This window comes from Vulpes lagopus, chromosome 7 (assembly GCF_018345385.1).
Source record: "Vulpes lagopus strain Blue_001 chromosome 7, ASM1834538v1, whole genome shotgun sequence".
Classification (NCBI taxonomy): domain Eukaryota; kingdom Metazoa; phylum Chordata; class Mammalia; order Carnivora; family Canidae; genus Vulpes; species Vulpes lagopus.
In genome coordinates this window covers 15,521,858-15,543,248 of record NC_054830.1, presented here as the reverse complement: position 1 = coordinate 15,543,248, position 21,391 = coordinate 15,521,858, and the positions used below count along the sequence as shown (strand labels likewise).

The window sequence follows — 21,391 nt, the reverse complement described above, 5'->3', positions numbered from 1 at the left end:
GTGAATGTTGGACAAGGCTTTTTGTACATAATTAGAAATAAAGCCTAAATCAACACATGGGAAAACGTTAGGTTGAATTAAGGCTTCACAAAAGTGGAATGACTTTGCCAGGGCTGTTCTGTAGGGCATTTTGGATTTTTTCGTCCTTGATTACTCTTCTTACTAGCACAGCTTTGGCGGATATTTCCATCCATCTCCACAGCTTTGAAGGCCGACGGAACTCACCCGTAACTTACTTGCTGTGCAGTTATGAGCTAGTTACCTAACCTCTCTGAGCTTTAGCTTCCGCTGCTGCCTTTAGGGGAGCAGTAATAGATTTTGACCACAAGAGGCAGTTTGGTGTAGCAGACAGGTGATGGCTTCATATCAGCGCCCGGGGGACCTGGACCAGGTTTCTTTTTTTTTTTTTTTTTTTAAGATTTTATTTATTTATTCATGAGAGACACACAGAGAGAGAGAGGCAGAGACACAGGCAGAGGGAGAAGCAGGCTCCATGCAGGGAGCCCGACGTGGGACTCGATCCTGAGTCCCCAGGATCAGGCCCCGGGCTGAAGGCGGTGCTAAACCGCTGAGCCACCCAGGGCTGCCCTGGACCAGGTTTCTTAACCTGTTTGAATCTTGGCTTCCTTGTGTGTAAAATGGGAGTGTCATGCTTCCTCCCGTAGCCGTGGTGCTAGCACAGGAAGCCTGCGAGCAGAGGGCCCTGCGCGTAGCGGCTGCCACCTTCCCGGTTCACAGTTGAGGGGAAGAGACTCGCCCAAGGCCTCTCCCTGCTGAGGTGGCACCCCTCCCCTGAGGCTGTCCTGGTGACCCGCGCGAGCGTGCTCTGTCCAGGAGGGGGCGCTGCTCGGTCAGGAACCAGCCGCAGGACCCCCGCTCTGCTCTGCTCCCATCCAGCTCATCCTCGGAGGCCCTCCCCACACCTGTGAGCAGATGGGCAGGGTTGCCCTGTTTGCAGGGGAGGAACCTCAGGCTTCCCCAGGGTGAGACCCCGCAGCAGACAGGTTCCAGGGCAGGTCCTGGAACCCGTTTAAGAAAAATCAGGGTGCCCCTTTGGAATCTACCAGCAGGCCCCAGATATCCACTGAAAAGAGGGACAGCCGAGAGGGCTGGAAGTTTCTAATGATGGGTGTGCTTCCCACCCCTGGGCGCGTGGAGCACCTCAGGCCGGCCTTCACCTCCAACAGCCCTATGGGTACGTGCCAGCCCCACACAGGCAGGGATTGTCATCCCTGTGGTTTACTTCTGTGTCCCGGGGCCAAGAACCATGGTAGGCACACAGTGAGGGCTCATACTGACGTGAGCTGCACATCTAGGTTTCCACCACAATTAAGCCTGTCTGTCAAGGTAACCCAGGGGTTGGCCTCCCAGGAGCCTCCAGGGCTTCCGGCCACCTCTGAGCCACAGATGACCTGGCCAGCGGACTCAGGGCCCTCTCTGCATTTGGATCTTAGGATAAAACTACCCCTCACGGTAGAAGAGATCGCCAACTTTGGAGAGAGCAACAGGGAGCTGTTTGTGCGGTCCAGTACCTACAGCCTCATCCCTATCACCGTGGCTGAGGCAGGCCTCACCATCAGCTGGGTCTTCTCCTCTGACCCTAAGAGTATCTCCTTCAGTGTGGTCTTCCAGGAGGCAGAGGACACACCATTGGATCAGTGTAAGGTAAGGACGGCTCCTACGCTTCCTCATACGGCAGGGCGCTCGGGCGGACCTCTCCTACCGCAGGGCTGTAGCCACCCCACCTTCTGCTGGGCAGGACTCACCTGGAATGTTTGGGCTGCAGCTGTGACAGGGACACAGAGGAAGGCAGGTGGGAAAGCCCTCTGGGCTGCATCCCATGCAGCAGCCAAAGCACCTGGTCTTGGCCAGCTTGGGGTGGGAGAGACCTGTAGGCTAGAGAGGTCTGAAGGTGCCTGAAGGTTGCTCCTGGGTCAGACAGCTTCCCTCTGACCTTGGGACAGATCACTAGAGAATACAGATTTGGGATCCCTTTTTTAACAGCCTTGGAGAGCCCGAACAGGAGAACCCGAACAGGTCACCATTAGAAGGGTTATGAGCTTGGGGTGTTTGGCGTCTCACCTCAGAGACCTCAGTAGACACACCTAGCCATTGTGTCACTTGGGTGGTGGGGCTTGAAGTCTTGGTGGCAGATCTCTGTTCATAAGCGTGGGATGCTGATGATGGCCTGGACCATGGGTCTCAATCTTGGCTACACATTAGAAATGCCCACCTCCGAGGCCATAGCCACACCGCTCAATCAGAAGCCCTAGGGCTGGGACACAGGCATCCCAGGTAAGTCCAGTGAGTGACTAAGGTTAAGAGCCATGGGCCTGGCTCATGGGGTTGGAAGCCAGAGAAGATAAGATGGGGTGGGATCCAGAGCCCCGGGAGAGAAAGTCGAGCAGGATTCGGTGGGAGGCTGACTCAGCATGAGGGAAGGGGGAGCTGGTTTGGGTAGAAACTCAAGCCCCATTTGAATCATTGTGTGTGTGTGTGGGGGGGGGGGACTGGAAAGGACAGACAGAAGCTTAGAGTGGACCTCAGGCTGCTGCCCCATGCAGAAACCTTCATGCTCCAGAGATGGCAGGAAGCAAGGTGGGGGAGAGCAATTTGAAGACACGTAGAAGGAGACTCTTGTACGGTCTGTGTGCAGATATCCCTGAGTCCCTCCTGCATGTGGGCTGCTGGCTGCAGGGGGCTCTCAGTGAGGGCCGGATGGGCAGCGGGGAGCTGGCTAGTTCTCCTGCCATCTCTGCCCCATTGGTACTGCTCACTGCTATAGAGACTGCTTTGTCATTTTTGTCCTCTTCAAATTCACTCCTAAAATTGAATTCTAGCCTCCTTGAGATGGCCTTGTTTTGTGGAGTTTCGTGTTTATTCTTATTTAGAAACCACTCCACCCCCCCTTCCCTTTGGGGGGGGGCTCATGGCCACACCACATACCCAGCTTGGAGCCCTTCCTTCCTGAGGTTCCAACTCTGCCCCCCAGGAGGTCCTGGGCTTGCGGTGTGGGAGCAGGTGCAGACACAGCCCCCGCCAGCTGCATGCAGGGAGGGTGACGTGGGCCAGGCCTCAGTCCTCCTTTGCAGATGAGGTAACCGTAACCGGTGTGCTTGTCAGCCCCACACTGACCAGGACCTTGCCTCCAGCCCCCTGGCTGTTCGTCCTCATAGGCCCAAGGCCTACCAAGTAACAGCACCGCTTCCTCCCACATTAGACACCAGTGGGTGTCGGTGGCAGGGAGGGGGAACTAAATCCCATGTCCAGGCCTTTGCCGTGCCTGCTGCTCACATGTGGCCAAGCTGTGGGCCTCTCGCCTTTCTCCGTCACTCACCCGCCAAATCCTCACAGCCCTGGGTTCTCCTCCATGTGGTTCCTCCCAGGATTCAGGGCTCTAGCTTGGAGACCTGGAGGAGGAGCTTTCCTCATCTGCAGCTTCCAGGTGGTCTCTGGGGCTCAGAACTACCAGTGTGTTTCTCAGAGGTGACGCCAGGGGGCAGAAAGAGCCCATATGCGGGGGGGCAAGCAAGAAGGGGGATCAGGTGCCCTCAGCCTTCATAAGCCCAGCATCACCAGCCACCATGGAGTGGGTGTTATTTCTGCCAGAATGTCCCCTGGACAGACATCAGCCTAGGAACCTATTCCCAGATGCGCATCCTCCGCATCTGTCTGGGGGCCTTCCCTGTGGGATCCCCTGACCTGCCTGAGCCTTACAGGAAACCATGTACAGAACTGATTGAAGCACTCGGGTGTGATTATGGAGTAGTAGATACAAGGGACTTAGAGTCTGCTCACAGCCATCTGCTGAGCCTCTGCTAAACCCTGGGCTCTGTTGTTTGCATCAGAGCTAGAGAGAGAAGGGACAACGTGGGATCCACCCTTGAGGAGATCCACCCTCTAGTGAACAGATAACCACGATTCCAGATAGAGAGTGGGAGGCACCTGGGGGACAGCCATCAGGGGAGGAGCCTTGGGCCAAACCAGGAGACACCCCAGGTAGAGGAGCCACACTGAAAAGGCCAGCCCCATTCCTGGAGGCACCCAGCAGATATTGCCCCGCCCCCGGGCTGCCTCCTCTCCAAAGGGCTTCCTTCCAGAGGTCAAGGTTGTGCCTCAACACTGAGATTAGAGATTGTGACTTTGGGAAGATGCTTGACTGAAGAAACTGTCCATCAAAGTCTTGAGGCTGCCCATGGGCATCTGCTGTCCTGAAGCCTAGGGATGGAGCAGGGAACAGGACCCAGACCCTGCCCTCTTTCTGGGCAACGGACCCCTGTTTGGCCAGAGAAACTGGACAGCCTGCCTGGGGCCATTGGGAATCAGAGGAAGAACCAGGACTGGGAGCAAGAACCCTTGACTCGGTGTTTGTTAGACAGCGTTATTGAGGTATAATTCATATGCCAGATAATCGACCCACTTAAGATACACAGTGCATTCACAGCGTTGTGTAACTGTTGCCACTCTAATTTGAGATCATTTTCATCATCCCCAAAAGAAACTGTACCCACTAGCAGTCACTTTCCAACCTTCACCCCCAGCAACCACCAACCTGTTTGTCTATGTAGCCTTTTATGACTCACTTCTTCCACTGAGCTTAGAACCCTTGCTTTGTACAGAGCCCAGGGCCACGGGAGCCCATCCGAATATCAATAAAACCATTTTGGACTGTCTTGCTGACACATGACATGAATCAGGGCACTGCCATACAGGCACTGGAGGCTGGGGGGAGGCGCTCCCAGAGCCCACCCAGCAGACACCTGCCTCAGGTTTATTCCGGAGACCCCCATCATCTTCCCACCACCTCATCTATGTGAGCTTTGGCACCTGAGAAAAATCTCATAGATTTTGACCCTGGTGGGAAAAGCAGAGCTGAGATGAATGAAAGGTCTGTGGTGCAGAATGTTTTAAGGAAATGAAGCATATTGTTTTAAATGTACTTTCCTCAGAGGACCCCCTAACAAGCTCTCTGTTGTTGCTCTGCAATCAAGGTAGTAAATGCTGAGGTTGAGGTGTGGGGTGCCCAGACACCCTTGTAGAAACAGCCAGCCTTCCTATCTAGTGGCTCCTTAGAGTGCTAGCTGGAGTGTCCAGGGTCAGAATTCTTAGGTTACAGACCATGGAAGCAAACCCAAATTCTCAACCTCCCAGAATTCCCAGTCCCTGGTGGAATTAGAATACACTAGAACATTAGTGGAATTTAATGAGACCACCTGCAGAAGTGGCTACCCCAAGTCCTACCCACAGTAAGCTCCCCATGCATCTTTTTCCCCTCCAAGCTTGTTTTGGGCTCTACTCCCTCACCACCACCAGCTCCCAACAAGAGCATATGTACCGTGGTGTCAGGAACATGCTGTGCACGCTCTCTCCCATGCCTGTGGGGTCTCCCTCTGATTTTTTATTTCTCTTTGATCCATGTGCTATTTAAAACTGTTACTTAGTTTACAAATATCTTTATTTTCCAGAGACCAATTATTTCTAATTTCATTCCCTTGTAGTCAGAAAACAGACTGTGTAACTTGAATCCTTTTAAATATGAGGTGGGATTTTTTTTTTTCTTTTCCAATGGGCTAGAAGGTGGCCTACCCAGGTGTCCCCAGTACACTCAAAAAGAAGGTGTGTCCTGCTGTAGTCAGGTGGAGTGTTCTGTAAATGTCAGTTGGATTGAGTTCATTGATTCTATTCTTCAAGTCTTCCATCTCCTTATTGAGCTCCTGTCTGTTATTCCATCAGTCATTGAGGGGTATTGAAATATCCAACTGTTAATTATGAATTTACCGATTTCTCCTTGCAGTTCTACTACTTCTTGCTTTGTGTGTTTGAAGCTCTCATTAGGGACATAAATGTGAAGGACTGGTCCATCCATCTTGATCCATTAACATCCCTGTCATTATGAAGTTATCCCTGGCCACATCCTTTGGTATCAAATCTATTTTGTCTGATATTAATATAGTCAATCCAGCTCTCTTTTGATTAGTGCTACCCCAACATATCTTTTTATGTGCTTTGACTTTTAACCTATTTGAATCTTTATATTTAAATTGTTGTTTCTTATGGGCTTGGGTTGGGTCAACCTGATAATCTTTGCCTTTTACTTGGGATGTTTAGACTATTTATATTTAATGTACTTACTAATCAGCTTAGGCTTGAGTCTGTCATTGTACTGTTTGTTTTCTGTTGATCCCATCTATTTGTTGCTCCTTTCTCCTTTCAAAGTGGTGAGCTGGGGCAGCTGCAGGCCTCACCTAGTTCTCTCAAAGATCACTGTCCTCCATTGCCTGATGTCCAGTGTCTTGTGTATTTTGTCTATTCTTGGTTATCTCTTGAGAGATCAAATCTTAGCTCTTCTCCCATGTCTTTGAATATGTTTTCCCTTCTCCCTGGGACAGCCAGAGCTCCCTCCAACTACCTAACTTGTCCAGGCTCAGCGTAGCCTCCTCCAGGATGCCCCCCCACCACCACACAGCTGCAATGGGCACCCCTCCTGGTTCTCCCCTCATGACATGCTCACTGTTATAACTGAATGTTTCCTTATCTGCTGTCTCTGTTAAACCACAAGATTTTTGAGGGCAGAACGTTTTGTGGAAACTTACTTTACTTTGGGAACTCTGGCCAACACGTAGGGTTTCAAGAAATGTGCCTTGGTATTCAAGTGTAAGTTGAAAAAGCCATCACATTTTTATGAGCATTTTGGATTCAGTCCTTTTGTGCAGGGCAAAAAATGTTTCAAGGGAATGAACAACTGAATTTCACAAAGCTATATTTCTGAGAGTGGAGCTAACACTTAATTTTGCAAAGAATAAAAATGCTCACTTGTGGGGAAGCTTGCCACATTAGGAGCTTGAATCAACGAGGTGTTAACTGTGGTCTCTAAAGCCTCTGGTCTGTGTGACCACTTATGTGTAGTCAGTCCTGCGTGAATGGCCTAAGGGTGCTTTCTGAGACAAAACCCACTGGGGTGTTTATCACCTCTAAAATCTTTTAAAATCTTGGTTGGCTCTGTCTTATTTTCCTATGTCCTCATTTCCTATCATATGCTCTACTGACTGAGTCAGCCAGGTACCCCTCCATATCTTTGGTTTTAGACTTTCCCTCATGGGAAAGGTTGGCCATCCAAAGACCCTTCCCCCAAACACCTCCTGGCACTGTTCAGCATTCACCTGTCCTCAGATTTACCCCCAACACTGAGGCCCTTGGAACGTGCCCTGGAGAAAGCAAATATTTCCTGGGACTCATTTCTCATTCCTGGGGAAGGCAGAAGGTAAATAGGAGGCTGAGGATTAGGCCCAGAAAGTTGAGAGGGTCCTGGGGCCATGGGGACATATGGGATGCAGTAGGACAGGCAGCCTGCTAGGGCCAAGTGAGAAGCAATTGGAGGAGCTGGGCCTGTTCAAGCCAGAGGGCAAAGCTCAGCAGCTCCACAAAGTGCTTGAGGGATGGGTGTGGGCAGGGGCTTGGGGCTTGGCCTACCCCGTGAAACACCCCTCACCCAGGACAGCACTAGGTCCCACAGGAGCCCGCCAAACACAAAGATTTCACCTAGAATAAGCCCCCGTTTCCAGACCAGAAAAAGGCCTGCTCCTCCAGATGGTGGAACATTTCAGCTATGGTCAGAGGAAGCTGGGGACCACTCCTTTGGGGCCTGACTGGCTCATGATTCTGGGTAAAATGCATGCCCACAGCCTCCTCCCCAACCACAGGTTATCAACAAATGCAGGGCATGTGGAAGACTCCCCCCAACTCCTGGGGCTGATCCCAGACACACACATCTCACAGCCTTGCTCAACTGTCACCTCAGACAGGGCACCTAGCCTCCCTGGGCCTAGTTCCCTCCCCAGAATAAAGGGTCTGCCTGGAGGCACCATAGGGCATCTCGGCTTCTGTGACACTTTTTCTGATCTTCTCTTCCTCCCAGGTCCTTATCCCCACAACCCGATGCAGCTCCCACAAGGAGAACATTCAGGGCCAGCTCAAGGTCCGCACACCAGGCATCTACATGCTCATCTTCGACAACACCTTTTCCAGGTAGGTGTTTCCACCTCACTCATCAGCATCTTGGAGAATTCACCCGCCACCTGGCTGTAAGAACAGAAGTGAACATTTAAAAGAGACTATTTAATCATCAGTAATTGATTATTAATAGTTTTTTTTTTAATCTTAGACTCCTATACTGTGGTGGTCTAGTGTCTATTATAGATTTTATAAAATACAGGCTAGTGCTTACAGAGACTTAGCATATGTCAGGTGAGTTCTCTGCCCTCCACTCTTACTGATTCATTTAAGCCCCATGGCACACCCATGTCATAGGAACTGCCTTTCTCCTCGTGGCACTGCTAAAGGACTGAGGACGGGGGTGGGGTAGGAGAGGGGGTGGGTAACACACTCCCAGGTCACACAGCTGGTGGTGGTAGAGCCAGGTTGGAACCCAGGGGGCCTGCCTCCAGGCTCCAGGCAGAGCCCTCCTGCCTCTCAGATGTCCAGGCTCCCACTGTCTGGCCCAAAGGAGGGGCTCAGTAGAAACAGAGGAAGGGAGGGAGGGAGAGAAGAAGGGGGGGAGGGAGGGGGAAATGAAGGCAAGGACCAGCTGTTGAGGGGGAGCCCTGGGGCCTTCTTGTCATGGCAGTGGGAACAGTGTGGTCTTGGGAAGCACTGCATCACAGCACCAGATGTAGATCCAGGAGTGAAGGGCTAGGGAAGCAGGAAGTTGGAAGTGTAGGGAGACAAGCTGGAAGGCAGCCGATGAAGGAGCTGGGGAGAGGAACACATCGGTTGAGATCTGCCATGAACCAGGGCCCTCACTTCATGAAGGCACAGAACAGGGGTGGTTAAGGTTGCTGGGACCCATCCCTTTTGTGTCTTCTGGCTTCAGCATAAGCCCTTTGTTGGGGCCACCTTTTTTAGGAGACCTGCCTGACCAGCACCCAACTACATCCTCTGTGAGTGGGGCCCTGAGCTAGGGACCACATACATCCCCCCACACGGGGACCCTTCCCAGCCCACTTGGCTTTTAGCAGAATAACTAGAAAGCTGTGCCATCCCCGCCCCTCACCATATCCAGGCCTTCAACCCCCAGGGACTGTGACCAAAGACATCCACCAAAGGAGGAGCTAAGAGAAGGAGCTGCCCACCTCTCCTCGTCTCCTGCCCCTCCCCTACACGCCCTCATGAGCACAAATATACCTTGAATTAGCAGGACTCATGGGCACAGGCCCAGCATGTCCAAAGATCTGCCTTCAGAGCTCCAAGTGGCTGTGAGCCCCGTATCCCCTGCAGAAGCAGTGAGCCTTATCACCACCTCATTGAGATTCCCTGCAAGTTTTCGGAGGGGCCGAGGAGACACCATTGAGGGCAAAAGGCAGTCCCCATGCCCCGACCAGACTCCTAGTTCTCACTGAAGGCAGCCAGAGTCCTGTGACCAACCCCAGCCTTATTCTGTGCCAGAGATTTCTAAACTGTGGATAGCAGAATGGATTTCAGTGCTCCAGTGGGGGCCTCCCCCAGAAACCTCTCCTCAGAGTCTACTCCCTGCACTGCCCCCCTGAAGCTCCCACATCCCCCAGCAGCTTCAGAGCAGCAGGAGCCAGGGTATTGGTGTATCAAGCCCCAGGGAAGTCGGTGCTGACATCCCAGGACCCCTGTACCCTTGCCTGGGTAGAGCTCTGCTGGACAGGCAGGAAACAAGGTGAGGGACCTAGGCCTCTGCCCTCCCAGAGGCCCCCCTCCGCCAGCCCACATGCATGGAGCCCCCACGGAAGCCCCAGCAGGCACCGCTGCCCTGCCCTTGGGCTTTGGGCGCTCTGAGTGATACCCTCCTTTCCCACTTCTGTTTCCTCAGGTTTGTCTCCAAGAAAGTGTTTTATCACTTGACAGTTGACAGGCCTGTGATCTACGATGGAAGTGATTTCCCGTAGCCTCAAGCACCTGGATTCTAGATTCTAATAGTTTCACTTTACGCACAGGAAACACTACTCTTGCTCACCTGTCACATAAAGCACTAAAAAAAAAAAAAAAAAAAAAAGGCGGGGGGCAACCGCTCCGAATCTAACCAGTGTGTGACTCTGGGAGACAGGCCTCTGGCCGCCCCTCAGAGCTGCATTGTCTGGAGCGCTGTGTACTTAGCACTACGCACGGTCACTCTTAGCCTCCATGGCTTTTAAGGGCTCAAGCAATGTTTCCAGTGATTAGGGATCCACCTGTCCTCACACCCAAAGGGACATTCTGCCAAAGGTTTAAACACTCAGGAGACCTTCAGCCTCTCCTGGAGCCACAGCTGGCTCCCTGCCTCCCGAGGAGAGTTGCCCAGGCTAGATCAGGGATCCCAACTTCTGCTCGTGGAGAGAAGCGCCCCACTCTGCCCAGCGGGGGACAGGCATCCTACGTGCCCATGAGCCAGGATGTCCGGGCCAGACCCTGTGAGTCCTCAGGCTGCAAGGCCTCTCACAGGGCCATCGTGACAGTCAGGGCAACCCGGGGTGGACTGGGGAGCCTCCTGAAGCCCCAGCTAGCCTCTTGCCATTAGGCCTCTGTCCCTTCCTGCCCCCATCAATTTGGGGCTTCTCCAAAACTCAGCATTTTGGAGGGGCCACTAGCTGCACTTTCTCCTGGCCCTTCTGGGAAGGTCTGCTCTCATGCAAAGCCCTTCACTCAGGCAGGCCCCTCAGTAGTTCAAAACATGGCCCTAGAAATCAGAACTAAAGACTGCCCGGGAAACCGACGCCACACACACAGGACGTGTCCTGCAGTGGCTGTCTCCACACTGAGGCTGAAGCCCCCGCTGGCTCGCGGCACCGCCCTCAGCACAGGCAGTGCTGTGCGCTGGCCCTTAGGACTCCCTCCTCAGCTGATGGGCTGTCTCTGTATAAGAGCCTCTGCCTCATCCGCAGACGTGTTTACTAATGATCATAATCAGGGTAAGAACCACTTTCAGAAACTTCAGCCTTCTTATCAAAAGTCTTTGGTAACTCAGGTGCAACAGGCATAATTCATGAATCTGTTTTGAGTTCCCTCCTCAGCCCTACTGCCCATTGGTCTGTTCCCCAGCACTCATGTGCCCACTTCCTGTGGCTCAGCCCACCCCTAAGAACCAGGAGCCATCTCCCCTTGAGGGCCGATGAATCCCGCTTCCCTTTGCTGGCCTCTTTGCAGCCTCCGGAGGCCGGAGCCTGAAGTCAGGGCTTAGACACTTTCATAGGCGAGCAGGCCATCTGACAACGCAGACCGCTTTGGCCAGGTGAGACGCACCACGCAGAGTGTCTGGGGATCTGAGTGCTGGGCCCAGCCCGTCCCCCAGCTGGTCTGGTGACCAGTCAAGTCACACCACACGGACGCTTCATCCTGTCACCTGCAGGCTTGGTCAGGCTGGTACTGAGAGCCTGAGCACTGGTCAGGGCACCCAGGCCAGGTCCAGTGCAGACCCCTCTGGCCACCACCCAGCAGAGGGGACTCGTGCAGCAGAGGGAGGGGGAAATAACCTCCGTGATGAACTCAGAACTTTCACTCAAATAGGGGACTTGGCCACTTGCAGTTCATTTTAGGCAGGGCAGGGGGCAGAGTGGTGAATTTTCCCAAGAGATTAACCCAGAGAGAAGCCGAACCTGTCCTGCTCTTTCCTTGGAGCAGCCGCTGCCTCTGGCAGAAAGCCACCAGGGGCCCTAGCATCTCCCAGTGGCCAAGGCCTTGACCGTGCTCAGCAGCCAGACTCCCAGAGACTCTCCCTAGCCTCACACTTGTCCTCACAGGTGTGCTACAGGGCAGCGGATTGTTCCAGAGCAAGTTGTCCTGCCTTTGAACCCACCCTCTCCCCTGGAAAGGGTCATCGGAGTTAGTGGTCTGCCACAAGAAAGAAACTAACAAAAGAACCCAAAGCAGTCTGGAGTCTTGTTTCGAGTACTTTCCCAGGATGCTATGGAGACTGGCCAGCTGATGGTGTCACCACCATCCTGTGCAGCTAACAGCTCCTGTGTTTCCTGTGAAAGGCCTGGAACATTCCATCCAAGCCCCCCCCCCCCCCCCCCCCCGAACCTCTGTCACTCAGCCGGCAGGGGACCAGCTACAGCTTAAAAACGACATGGTTCTCACGAAGCCAGCCCTGCTGTAGGAGAGCAGGGGCCCCTTGTGGTGTGCACCCTCTGGGGCATTGACCATAGTAGTTCAGAGGACCGCCTGCTCTCCCCCAGCGGCCATGTCCTGATGCCGTCGCCTATTTATTTTCATGCTGGACAGACTTTTCCTTCATTATTTTGCCGTGTGAGCTCGAGTTTGCTGTGCATTATGCAACTAGAGAACATGGTGGCGTATTTCAGTGTGGCTTGTATGAATAGCTTTATTCCTATTTTAAAGAGGTTCCCGACTTTACTGAGGTTTTGGGGGTTGAGGTACTTTTTAAAAATGCAGATGACAATGAAGAGCAACTATTGAAAGTGGTAGCCCCAGCCTGTAGACTGACACTAGAAATCATCAATGGGACCCCAGATCACTATTCAGCACAAAACAAAACAAAACGAAAACCCGGCAGCCCCTGGATGGCCCAGCTCTCTGAATAACAGCCACTTGCTCTGTAGTACCGATCCCGCTACCTTGTTCGTCTCTGCCTCAGAAGCCACTAAGCAACCTTGCCGAGAACTCAGCCTCTCAGACATGCTCACTTGCAGCAAGGAAGGGCGTCAGGATAAATCGTGGCATCCACGGTGCACTTGTGGCCGGAGTCCGCTGGACTCCAGGTCAACCAGACCAAGAAGGAATCTGGAACTGAAAAACCCCACCGGGTCTGTAAAGTAGGAAAAAAAAACCACATAATATAACTGAAAAATCAAGAGGATGGTTTTTCTGAAATTTTTCAGTTATCCACTCCCTGTTCCTCCCCTCAAGGTGGTTAAGCCATTCTAGACTCAAATGAAAGGAAATCCCCATTTGGAGGTGAAATCCCAGAATTTGTGCTTTACAGGCCACTGGTTAGATGTCTGCTCATTTTTAAAGTTTTTTAGGAGTTTCATTTTTTAAAGTTCGCCTTTATAACTACATGTAAGACCCCCATTCCTGGCTCCAGGGGGTTGAGAGTGAAAGCAGAGAGAAGCTGTCTGTGATTCCGAGAACCAGCGGTCACCCTTACAGAGACCAGTGAGCCAGCCAGCCGTGTTTACAAAACACAGAGCGAAAGGCATTGCTTAGAGGAAACCTGGGGTTTTTCTCATTGCGTTGTGATTCTTCCAAGGAGATAGGGAATACTTAATTAATAATGCCTTTTCCCCCATAATTGCTTTTTAAAGATAATAAATTAGATTTCAGTAGACATCACCAATGAACAGGCTTCCTTAGAACCTCATAATGAGTGTTATCCAGAGATGCTCCTGCCTCTGGGGGCTGCAGAGCAACATCCATGCCTCCGTTGAGCAGCTTCCAAATCAGAATTGCATTTTGATTGACAAATCCTCAATTCTCGAGGCCTTATGGGGTAGTGGGTCTGGGAACCCATTGCATTCTTACCTGCCAAAGAATTACCCAGAAGCACACCCAATGCCAACACCCCACCTGCGCAATAGGGGTGAGAAACTTTTATATCTCAAAATGTATTCCTTTATAGCATCTGCTGCACCATTGGGAATGGTTTTATTTTTAACCTCAGGATTTAAATAAAGCAAACACTATGACATGGGGGGAGTAGCCTTGTCTTTTATTCTACTGGGACATAAGGCCCGTTGATGAAGTTACCCAGACCAGACTCATAGTTGAGTTGCCCTACCAGGAGACAGCCTCAACTGGTACACTCTGGATTTTCAAAAGGGCTCACACCAGCAGATACCCTGAGAGATTGCCATGTGGCCTGGTATCCAGACACTTTCCCATCTACCCTGATGTCAGTGCTCAGACCTGCTGGAGCCAAGGTATCATTCCAAGCTACCCCCTCTACCACGTGAGCTGCCTGGCTCTCCTGGGCTACTCGGAGACACTGCAAGGAAAGAGCACACCTGCTGACCTACCGGAACAGCAGGGTCAGGGGGGAAGGTCATGGATGCCCTGAAACCGTGATCAGTGGAGCTATGGTACAAAGCTGGGCAAGACCATCAGGCCAAGGCAGCTGGCAGAGGAAGAAGTCCCATTCCACTGCTATTTAGCTACTGGCACTGGGTCAGCAATGACCGGACACGGACCTGGAGGGGATGTGACCCAGACACTCCTGGACCACTCAGATCGAGCTCGGGCTGGACGGTCCATCCACACTCACCCCACACCCCACATGACAAGGGCTCCTACCTTCGGGTGCCTCGAACCTCACAGAACACCCCGAGCCCCCCTTCCCTCCATCTCCCTTCCTTCCTCCTCCAACTGTCCCCCTGTTCCCAAATTCTCATGCGGCCTCTTCTTGAATCTGTTATAGGAAAATAAGTTGTACTTTCTGTAACCATAGCCATGCTCTCCCTCAAGGGCAAGGACTGTATTTCCTTCTTCATCTCCCTCTTTTCCCTCAACCACACAGTGTCAAGCACCATGGCAGATGCAAAAGTGCTCAACACATATGAGATCAAAGAGGATACTGGTCAGTCCCCATGCCTGGTCAGCTAGAAGGCCATCAACAATCCCATTGGCCAGCTTGGCCAGGGGCAGAAGCTCCTGAGATTCCTATGGCAGAGAAGGGCAAAGAGCAACCCTGCAGGAGGAGGTGTGGGGAGTATGGAAGTGAGCTGGCCTCGATCCTGCTCCCCTTGCATCCCCATCTTGTACTAATGATGCCCTCAAGTCAAGCCTCTTACTGTCCAGTTGAAGTTATGGAAGATTGGTTTCTCCAAATGCCCAAAACAATGCAGCAGGAGCTCTTTGGTAAGAGAACAGTCTCTCCAGAGACTTGGTGTCCACGTGGGCTGGGAGCTGGAATGAGAACCAACTGAGACACAGAGCTGTGTATGTGACACTGGAGGCTGGGATCTAGGGGCCTCCATGTCAAAATCCCCATTGCACCCCCACCCTACTCGCTAAAGCACGGAGTAACCCAAGGTGACCAAAGTCTGGTCCAGGTTCTCCAAGCCCTACATTCAATTCCAAGAACCCGAGCCCAGCTTGGTGTCTGCAGGTTCTGTGGCACTTGGAGGTGCCCTGCCTCTCCTGGCCATGTTCCCCGGAGGTGCTGGAGGATGTAGAGGTTCCCCCAGGGGACTCAGAAGGAAACTCTCCGCAGGTCAGCCCTTTCGGTTTGAAGATGCGTGGGAAAAATCTGGTGAGAGGATCTTGCCACCCACACCCCTCTGAAAAGCAAATAGATTGGTGAAACCTGTCACCCAAGATGAGCAAATGGACTTTTTTTGAGAGAGCAGTTGACGCTGAAGCCATCAGAAACCAGGGGGAGAGCATAGCTATTATGAAAGCCATTCAAAGTGGGTTAGGGTTGACAGAAAGGTCAGCCTTCTACATTTCCCACACCTGTGGTTTCTAGAGGATGGTGAAGGCGAGCACAAGTGTGATCGCCAACCTCTGGTCTTTGATGTCTGTCCCCCGTCCCTCCCCTATCCTCCGCCCTCTGGGGGAGGAGGGGGCCTGGTGTGGCTTCCTCACACTTTCTGGCACGGATGGACTATGGTTGTCTCCAACGAGGCTCCCCCACCTGAAGCCTGGAATGAACAGTCTTCTTAGCTAAAAAAATGAACAAAGTGAGACAGGTATCGCCAACCTGACACACGTGAGTGTCCCTGCCAAAAGGAAGGCCTCAGTGCCAGGCCAGGGTTGGCTTTGGGCCTGGGACTCCCTAGAATTGTCAAAGAGAAGGCAAAGTTTGGTCATGGGGTAGGGGGCCTCCCCAGCTTTCCACTCCCAAGGAGCCCTCTGAGCCTCAAGGAGAGAAGGAACCTTCCCAGAGAGGCTGGAACACCTGTGAGCCAGGTCAGTGGGGCAGGCACTATCTTTTCCCAGGAAGGCAGGAAGGAAGGGGGTAAGGGGGGTGGGCAGAGCATAGGAGAGCAAACAGACACAGAAGGTAGTTGCGTTTCTAGCTCTGGCTCTGAGTTGGCTTCAGGGCTTCCCATGCTCTCACAGAAAGGCCCTGGGGCGGGGCAGCAGCCACCGTCCCGCCACCACCACCACCACCACTGAGGCCTCTGCACAAGAGGTCCATGTGTGGGGCCAAGATCTTTGCCGAGACGTCCCTTCTGCAGCAGCTAGGACCTCCACAGAACTGTGGGGTGTTCTCAGAGAGAGCATCACCCATCCACAGCCACGACAAGTCTGGTTTGTCAGGCTGCTTCCCTCACAAATCCACCAGTTGTGGTGCTGGTGACGGTGAGCCACGCCGAGCAGGCCCTTGAGGGTCACTGCCGCGTCATCGCCTTGGTTAGGACTTGAGGGGTTAAACGAGCTCGTGGATCCGTCCCCCAATTTAACTCCACCAGCGACCCTTAAATCTTGGAAGCAGGACCTCTCCCTCAGCCCGCTGGCCCAAGCACAGGGGAATCACCTGGAAGGAAACTGTTCTGCAGGTAAAATCTTTTCATGCCCATGGTTTCGTTTATGGCTTGCATTTGTCTTCAAGGACATGTTGCTCACTGGCAGATCATTTCTAGATGGAAAAACATTCCCTTCCTCCAACCCAAAGTGGCTCCACTCATGTCCAAAATTTAAAGATTACAGGAAGAAATGGGAGTTTGGTAGTGATGGATACTGTTGGGGGAGGTTGGGTTGAACGTGGACTCCTCACCTGGTCCACCTCCAGAAGTCAGAAGGCCCGTGAATATGGGGGGGGGGTGTGCAGAATGGCATATTTCCCCTGACTTTGAACTAAACCTTTGGTCTTCGCTCCATCATGAATATAAAGAACATGTCACACTAGTGTTTGTCAGCAAGACCTGTGGCTTTGTCATCAATGGAAAGGACAGATATTTTCACATAACACAACAGCTATCACAGACTCTCAAAATGTCATCGCTGCTCTGAAGCGAAGGCTGTTATTAGACCTGCTGGTAGATTCTAATTAATGCATTAATAATGAAAAGGCACATATATTAGTAGTTCATACATTTGTTCTGATTTTTAGAGAATTGTATCACAACAGAGGTTTTCTTTGTAATCCTATGTCTTTTATTTTATTCATTTTACAACATTCTGAGAAGGGGCCAGTAGGCTTTACCGGATGCCAAAGTACATAAGGCAAAAAAAAAAAAAAAAAAAAAAGAAGAAGAAGAATCTAAGGAACTTTGGGTTGGGTTCTGGTAGGTCTTTATGAAAAAAAGGAGGCAGATCAGCTCATCACAGCACCGGTTTATTAATAACAGTAGGTGGTAAATATCAATCTCACAGGCTCTCACCATAGGTCAGCCCAAGACCCAGGGGAGCCGGTAAGTCTGAACCATTTATAGAGCTTGTTACTACGCCTGCACCAAGCTGAGACAGCTGTGGGAGTGGTTTTCTCTAAACTGTTTTCATTTAAAAACAAAGAAACAAAAAAACACCTCTCTCATAAAGCCGGATTAGCCATGGCAGCATCATCCACACAAAGGGCTGCGTGGGTTATTTATTGCCACTATACTACTGCATAACAAGCAAACTCAAAACCAGCGGCCTCACCCGAAGCATTTATTGAGCAGCCAGGTCTGCAGGTTGACGCAGGCATCGCCGGGAACTGACGCACGTCCTGGTCAGCAGCACATCATCCGAGCTCTCCCGTGTCCAGCAGGTGGCTGGCGGGCGGCGGGTCGCGGCCCGCTCCCCCTTGCGTCTGTGGCCAGCTGCTTGGTCAAGGGGGGCAGGGGGCGGCTGGCCTACGACGACCTCGGCCAGGTGACCGTGCCCTGCCGCTCATGGTCTCACACCCCCAGCAGGATGGCCGGGCCTGTTCGGGGAAGTGCTGGGCAGGTTTCCAGAACCACAAGTGCGCATGCCCAGCCTCGTGCCCTCTCCAAACTGGCACAACATCACTTCGACCGTGTTCTGTGGGCCCGAGCAAGCACCGAGGCCCGCCCAGACTTGGGGGGTGGGAAGAGAGACCTCTGTCGCTGGGAGCACTGCCAGGTGGCTCTGCGAACAGGGGCAAGGGGCAGAGGCCACCTCAGAGTCTGACCATCGAGCCTTCCCTTTCGCCCTGGTCCCAGCTCCCTCGGGAAAACGCTTGCTTCTCCTCCAGACACGCCCACCGTGTAACACCACGGCACACGCGCGACTCTCCACGGACACATCGTCTATGAGAGCAGCAGCGAGGAAGACGGTGTCGTACGGGGTGGGGGCGGCTGGAAGGAGCGCGCCCCCGCACACCACACTAGGCAGCGGGCCGCCGTCATGCGTGTCTCTGCATGAGGACGCTGGAAACTTAGCAGTGGCCGCCCCTGGAAACGGCTGGGGGATCTGTCCAGGATTTGGAGCTGGTGCCAGGGGATGCCCTTCTGTGCCATAGAATTACATTTATTACACGCCAGGTTAACTTTTAAAATTTGAAAACGGGAGCCTGGGTGGCTCATTGGTTAAGCGTCTGCCTTTGGCTCAGGTCACGACCCCAGGGTCCTGGGATAGAGCCCCATGTGGGGCTCCCTGCTCAGCAAGGAGCCTGCTTCTTCCTCTCCCTCTCCCTCTCCCTCTGCTCGTTCTCTCTCTCTCTCTCTCTCTCTCAAATAAATATAATCTTTAAAAATAAAATAAAATTTGCAAACAAATTCACATCAGCTCATGGCTGTCTCCATTTCACAATAAACAACCAAACGCTCAGTTCCGATGAGCTCAAGTCACAACAAAGTTGTTACTATCTCTCGACATTCACCCAAACGATCAACTCCTCAACAGTAAGCGTGACCGCATGAAGCCAGGAGGCAAGGAAGCCGGAGCCTGGGCAGGGCTCCTGCTCCCCTCCCCAGGGGCCGGCCCGGCCCACAGCCACCCCACCTCCTGACTTGGCCTATGTGGGACAAGAGCCACACACCTGGATTCCAAGGTGTGAACAGACCAGTGGGACCAGAGTGCCTGCACTCCAGCGGGGGAGAAAGTATAACAGAGCATCTAGGACATCAGATTCTAGGGTCAGAAAAACCTGTATGGATTCCTCCTAGCTATGGCTGGAGGCAAGGGACTGACCTGTTCTGTGCCTCAGTTTCTCCACCTGTTAAGTGGGAAACATAATAGTAGGTACTTTATAACGATGCTCTAAAGACCATAAGATCAAAGAAAGGCCTTGCTGGGGCACCTGGCTGGCTCAGGTGGTGGAACAGGTGACTCTCAATCTTGAGGTTGTGAGTTCGAGCCCCATGTCGGATGTAGACATTACTTACCAAAAAAGAGCCTCACATAGTGGCTCCCATAAAGAATCACTCAAAAACATGAGCATTTCTTACTAAGAAAGTCATCTACATGCACTTTTTCCTCTCTTCAGCTCTCCTCTCTCTGGGTGCTAGTCAGCAAGACGGTTGGGGCATTGAGTGATCCGGGTCATTGAGAGACAAGTTAACTTACAGAGCAGCAGCTTGTGGTGGCTTTAACACCTGACCCCAAGGTTAGATGACACCATTAACAGAAGAGGTGGGGCCTGCGGCTGCTCCCCAGGATTCTAGGCCAGACTGGCACTGTTCCAACCAGGGGAAAACAGCCCCAGGAATGCTCTGTGACCTCAGAAAAAGACCTGCCACTTCCTCCTGGTTCTCTCAGACCCTTGCTCAGGAGAGCCAAGTGCCATAAGTGCCCCCCTGCAAGCTGAAGAGGCCATGTGTTGGTGCCCTGCATGGCAGCCAGCATCAAGTGTCAGCCACGTGACCTGACCTCCCGTCAAGCTTTCAGGGGACTGCAATCCCAGCCAGTGTCTGACAACAACCACGTGGCAGACCTTGAACCAGCCATTTCCAAATCCATGACCCTCAGAACAGCAAGCACAATAAAGCAGCTACTGCTATATGCCGCCGGGTTCTGTGGCAACAGTAACAAGAACACAACTGGATGGAATACAAGCAAGTTTGTAAAATCACTTCTTTCATCAAAAAAAAAGCAAAGGTCCAAGGAAATTGTAAATGAGCCAAAAAGAATGCTATGTCAAAAATAACAAAATTACAAAATCAATCACCCCAAACCCCAGTGGCTTAAGACAATAACGATTTTAGTACATCTCATGATTTTCAGGGTGAGGAGTTTGAGCAGGGCTTGGCTGGGTGAGTCTTCTGTTCCACATGGTCTCCATGGAGGCCACTTAGTGGTATTCAAGGGGCGGATTGGCAGGTCTGTGGGGAAGTAACCAGGAAAGACGGACAAGGGCCAGGGGTGAGGAAGTGGCCACCACCAGGTGTGCTGTGGCCCAGGAGTCTGCCCGGGCAGGGTGCACTGCTCTTGCACCTGCATGCACACCTGCAGCTGACTTTGAAGCCTCACAGCTGTGTGTGTTTGGGGAGGAGCCCCAGGAGAGGGAGCAAGTAGGAACCTTCTCCATTCTGTGAGGATAACATCATCCTTTGCTGGCTCACCCTCCCAGCCCACCTTTGAAGGAGATGTCAGCAAAGCCCAGGCTGTCACACGGCATCGTTTAGAGCTTGCATGCAGTGATGTCTGTCCATCTGTCCTGGCATCCCTGCTACTCAGCCTGGTATTTGGCAAATCGTTGGTCGGCTCTCCAAAGCAATGGCTAGTTTGTCTGACCATGGCAGGCCAGGTGGGATGGCATCACGGGCAGAAGCCAAGGCTGGAGGGCCCGGCATACCCTGTCTGTGCACCAGCCTTACTAACTGCATGACCTTGGGTGAATTAACATGAGGCTCAGCCCCTCTGTCTGTAAAACGGGGTTGATCCCAGTACCCACCTGGCATGGAGTAAACAAACCGGACACGGTGGCTGAAAGGTCCTGGCAGGGAGGCTGCCTGTCCTGCACACCAAGGCCCTGACCTGCCGTCAGTGCCCAAGATCTCCGCTCGTGAATTAAGATCAGACACAGCCTGGGCTCCCCAGCTTTCTGAGATGTGTTCTGGGAAGATGCTCACCACAGTATGTGGCTCGTGGACACCTGGTGCTCTGTACCCGTCTGGTCTGAAATGGGCTCTTAGAATTGGCAGCCCCTGGTGGAAAGATAGTTACAGGCTGACTTCTCTCAAAGCAAACACTGAGCTGGAGTTTGGGGTGCAGGATGTTTATCAGGGATCGACACCCATGAAGGGAAGTGGGAGGAAGCAGGATCGAGCAGAGGGAGACTCTGTGAAGCAAGCCGGGCGAAGCGTGGCCAGCCTGGCAGGGAGCGCTGCAGCTGATGCCACCTACCAGACGGCCTCCATCCCCCACTTCTTGGGCACTGGATGCAGTGGCCTTGGGTGACATGGTTCTGGCCAGGGCTGCTACCTGCAGTACAGGCAGACCCTAGAGGAACTGGCAGCTGGAGATTGTGTACTGCCCACAATGCCTACAAGCTCGTTCTGGAGGGGAAATCCAGTCGGTGCACCTCCATCTGACCACAGAGATT

General features: G+C 52.6%; 1 protein-coding gene across 5 annotated transcripts in view; it reads left to right on the top strand.

The window, feature by feature from the left end:
- Nucleotides 1–13,651, top strand: part of FYCO1 (FYVE and coiled-coil domain autophagy adaptor 1) — a 72,812-nt gene extending 59,161 nt beyond the window's left edge. For all 5 annotated transcript variants that reach the window (XM_041760797.1, XM_041760800.1, XM_041760798.1 and 2 more), the window contains exons 16-18: nucleotides 1,455–1,665; nucleotides 7,916–8,025; nucleotides 9,836–13,651. In XM_041760797.1, coding sequence (XP_041616731.1) covers nucleotides 1,455–1,665; nucleotides 7,916–8,025; nucleotides 9,836–9,911 — 397 coding nt within the window. In that variant the 3' untranslated portion in view covers nucleotides 9,912–13,651. The remainder of the gene's footprint in view (nucleotides 1–1,454; nucleotides 1,666–7,915; nucleotides 8,026–9,835) is intronic.
- Nucleotides 13,652–21,391: the final 7,740 nt, after the last annotated feature.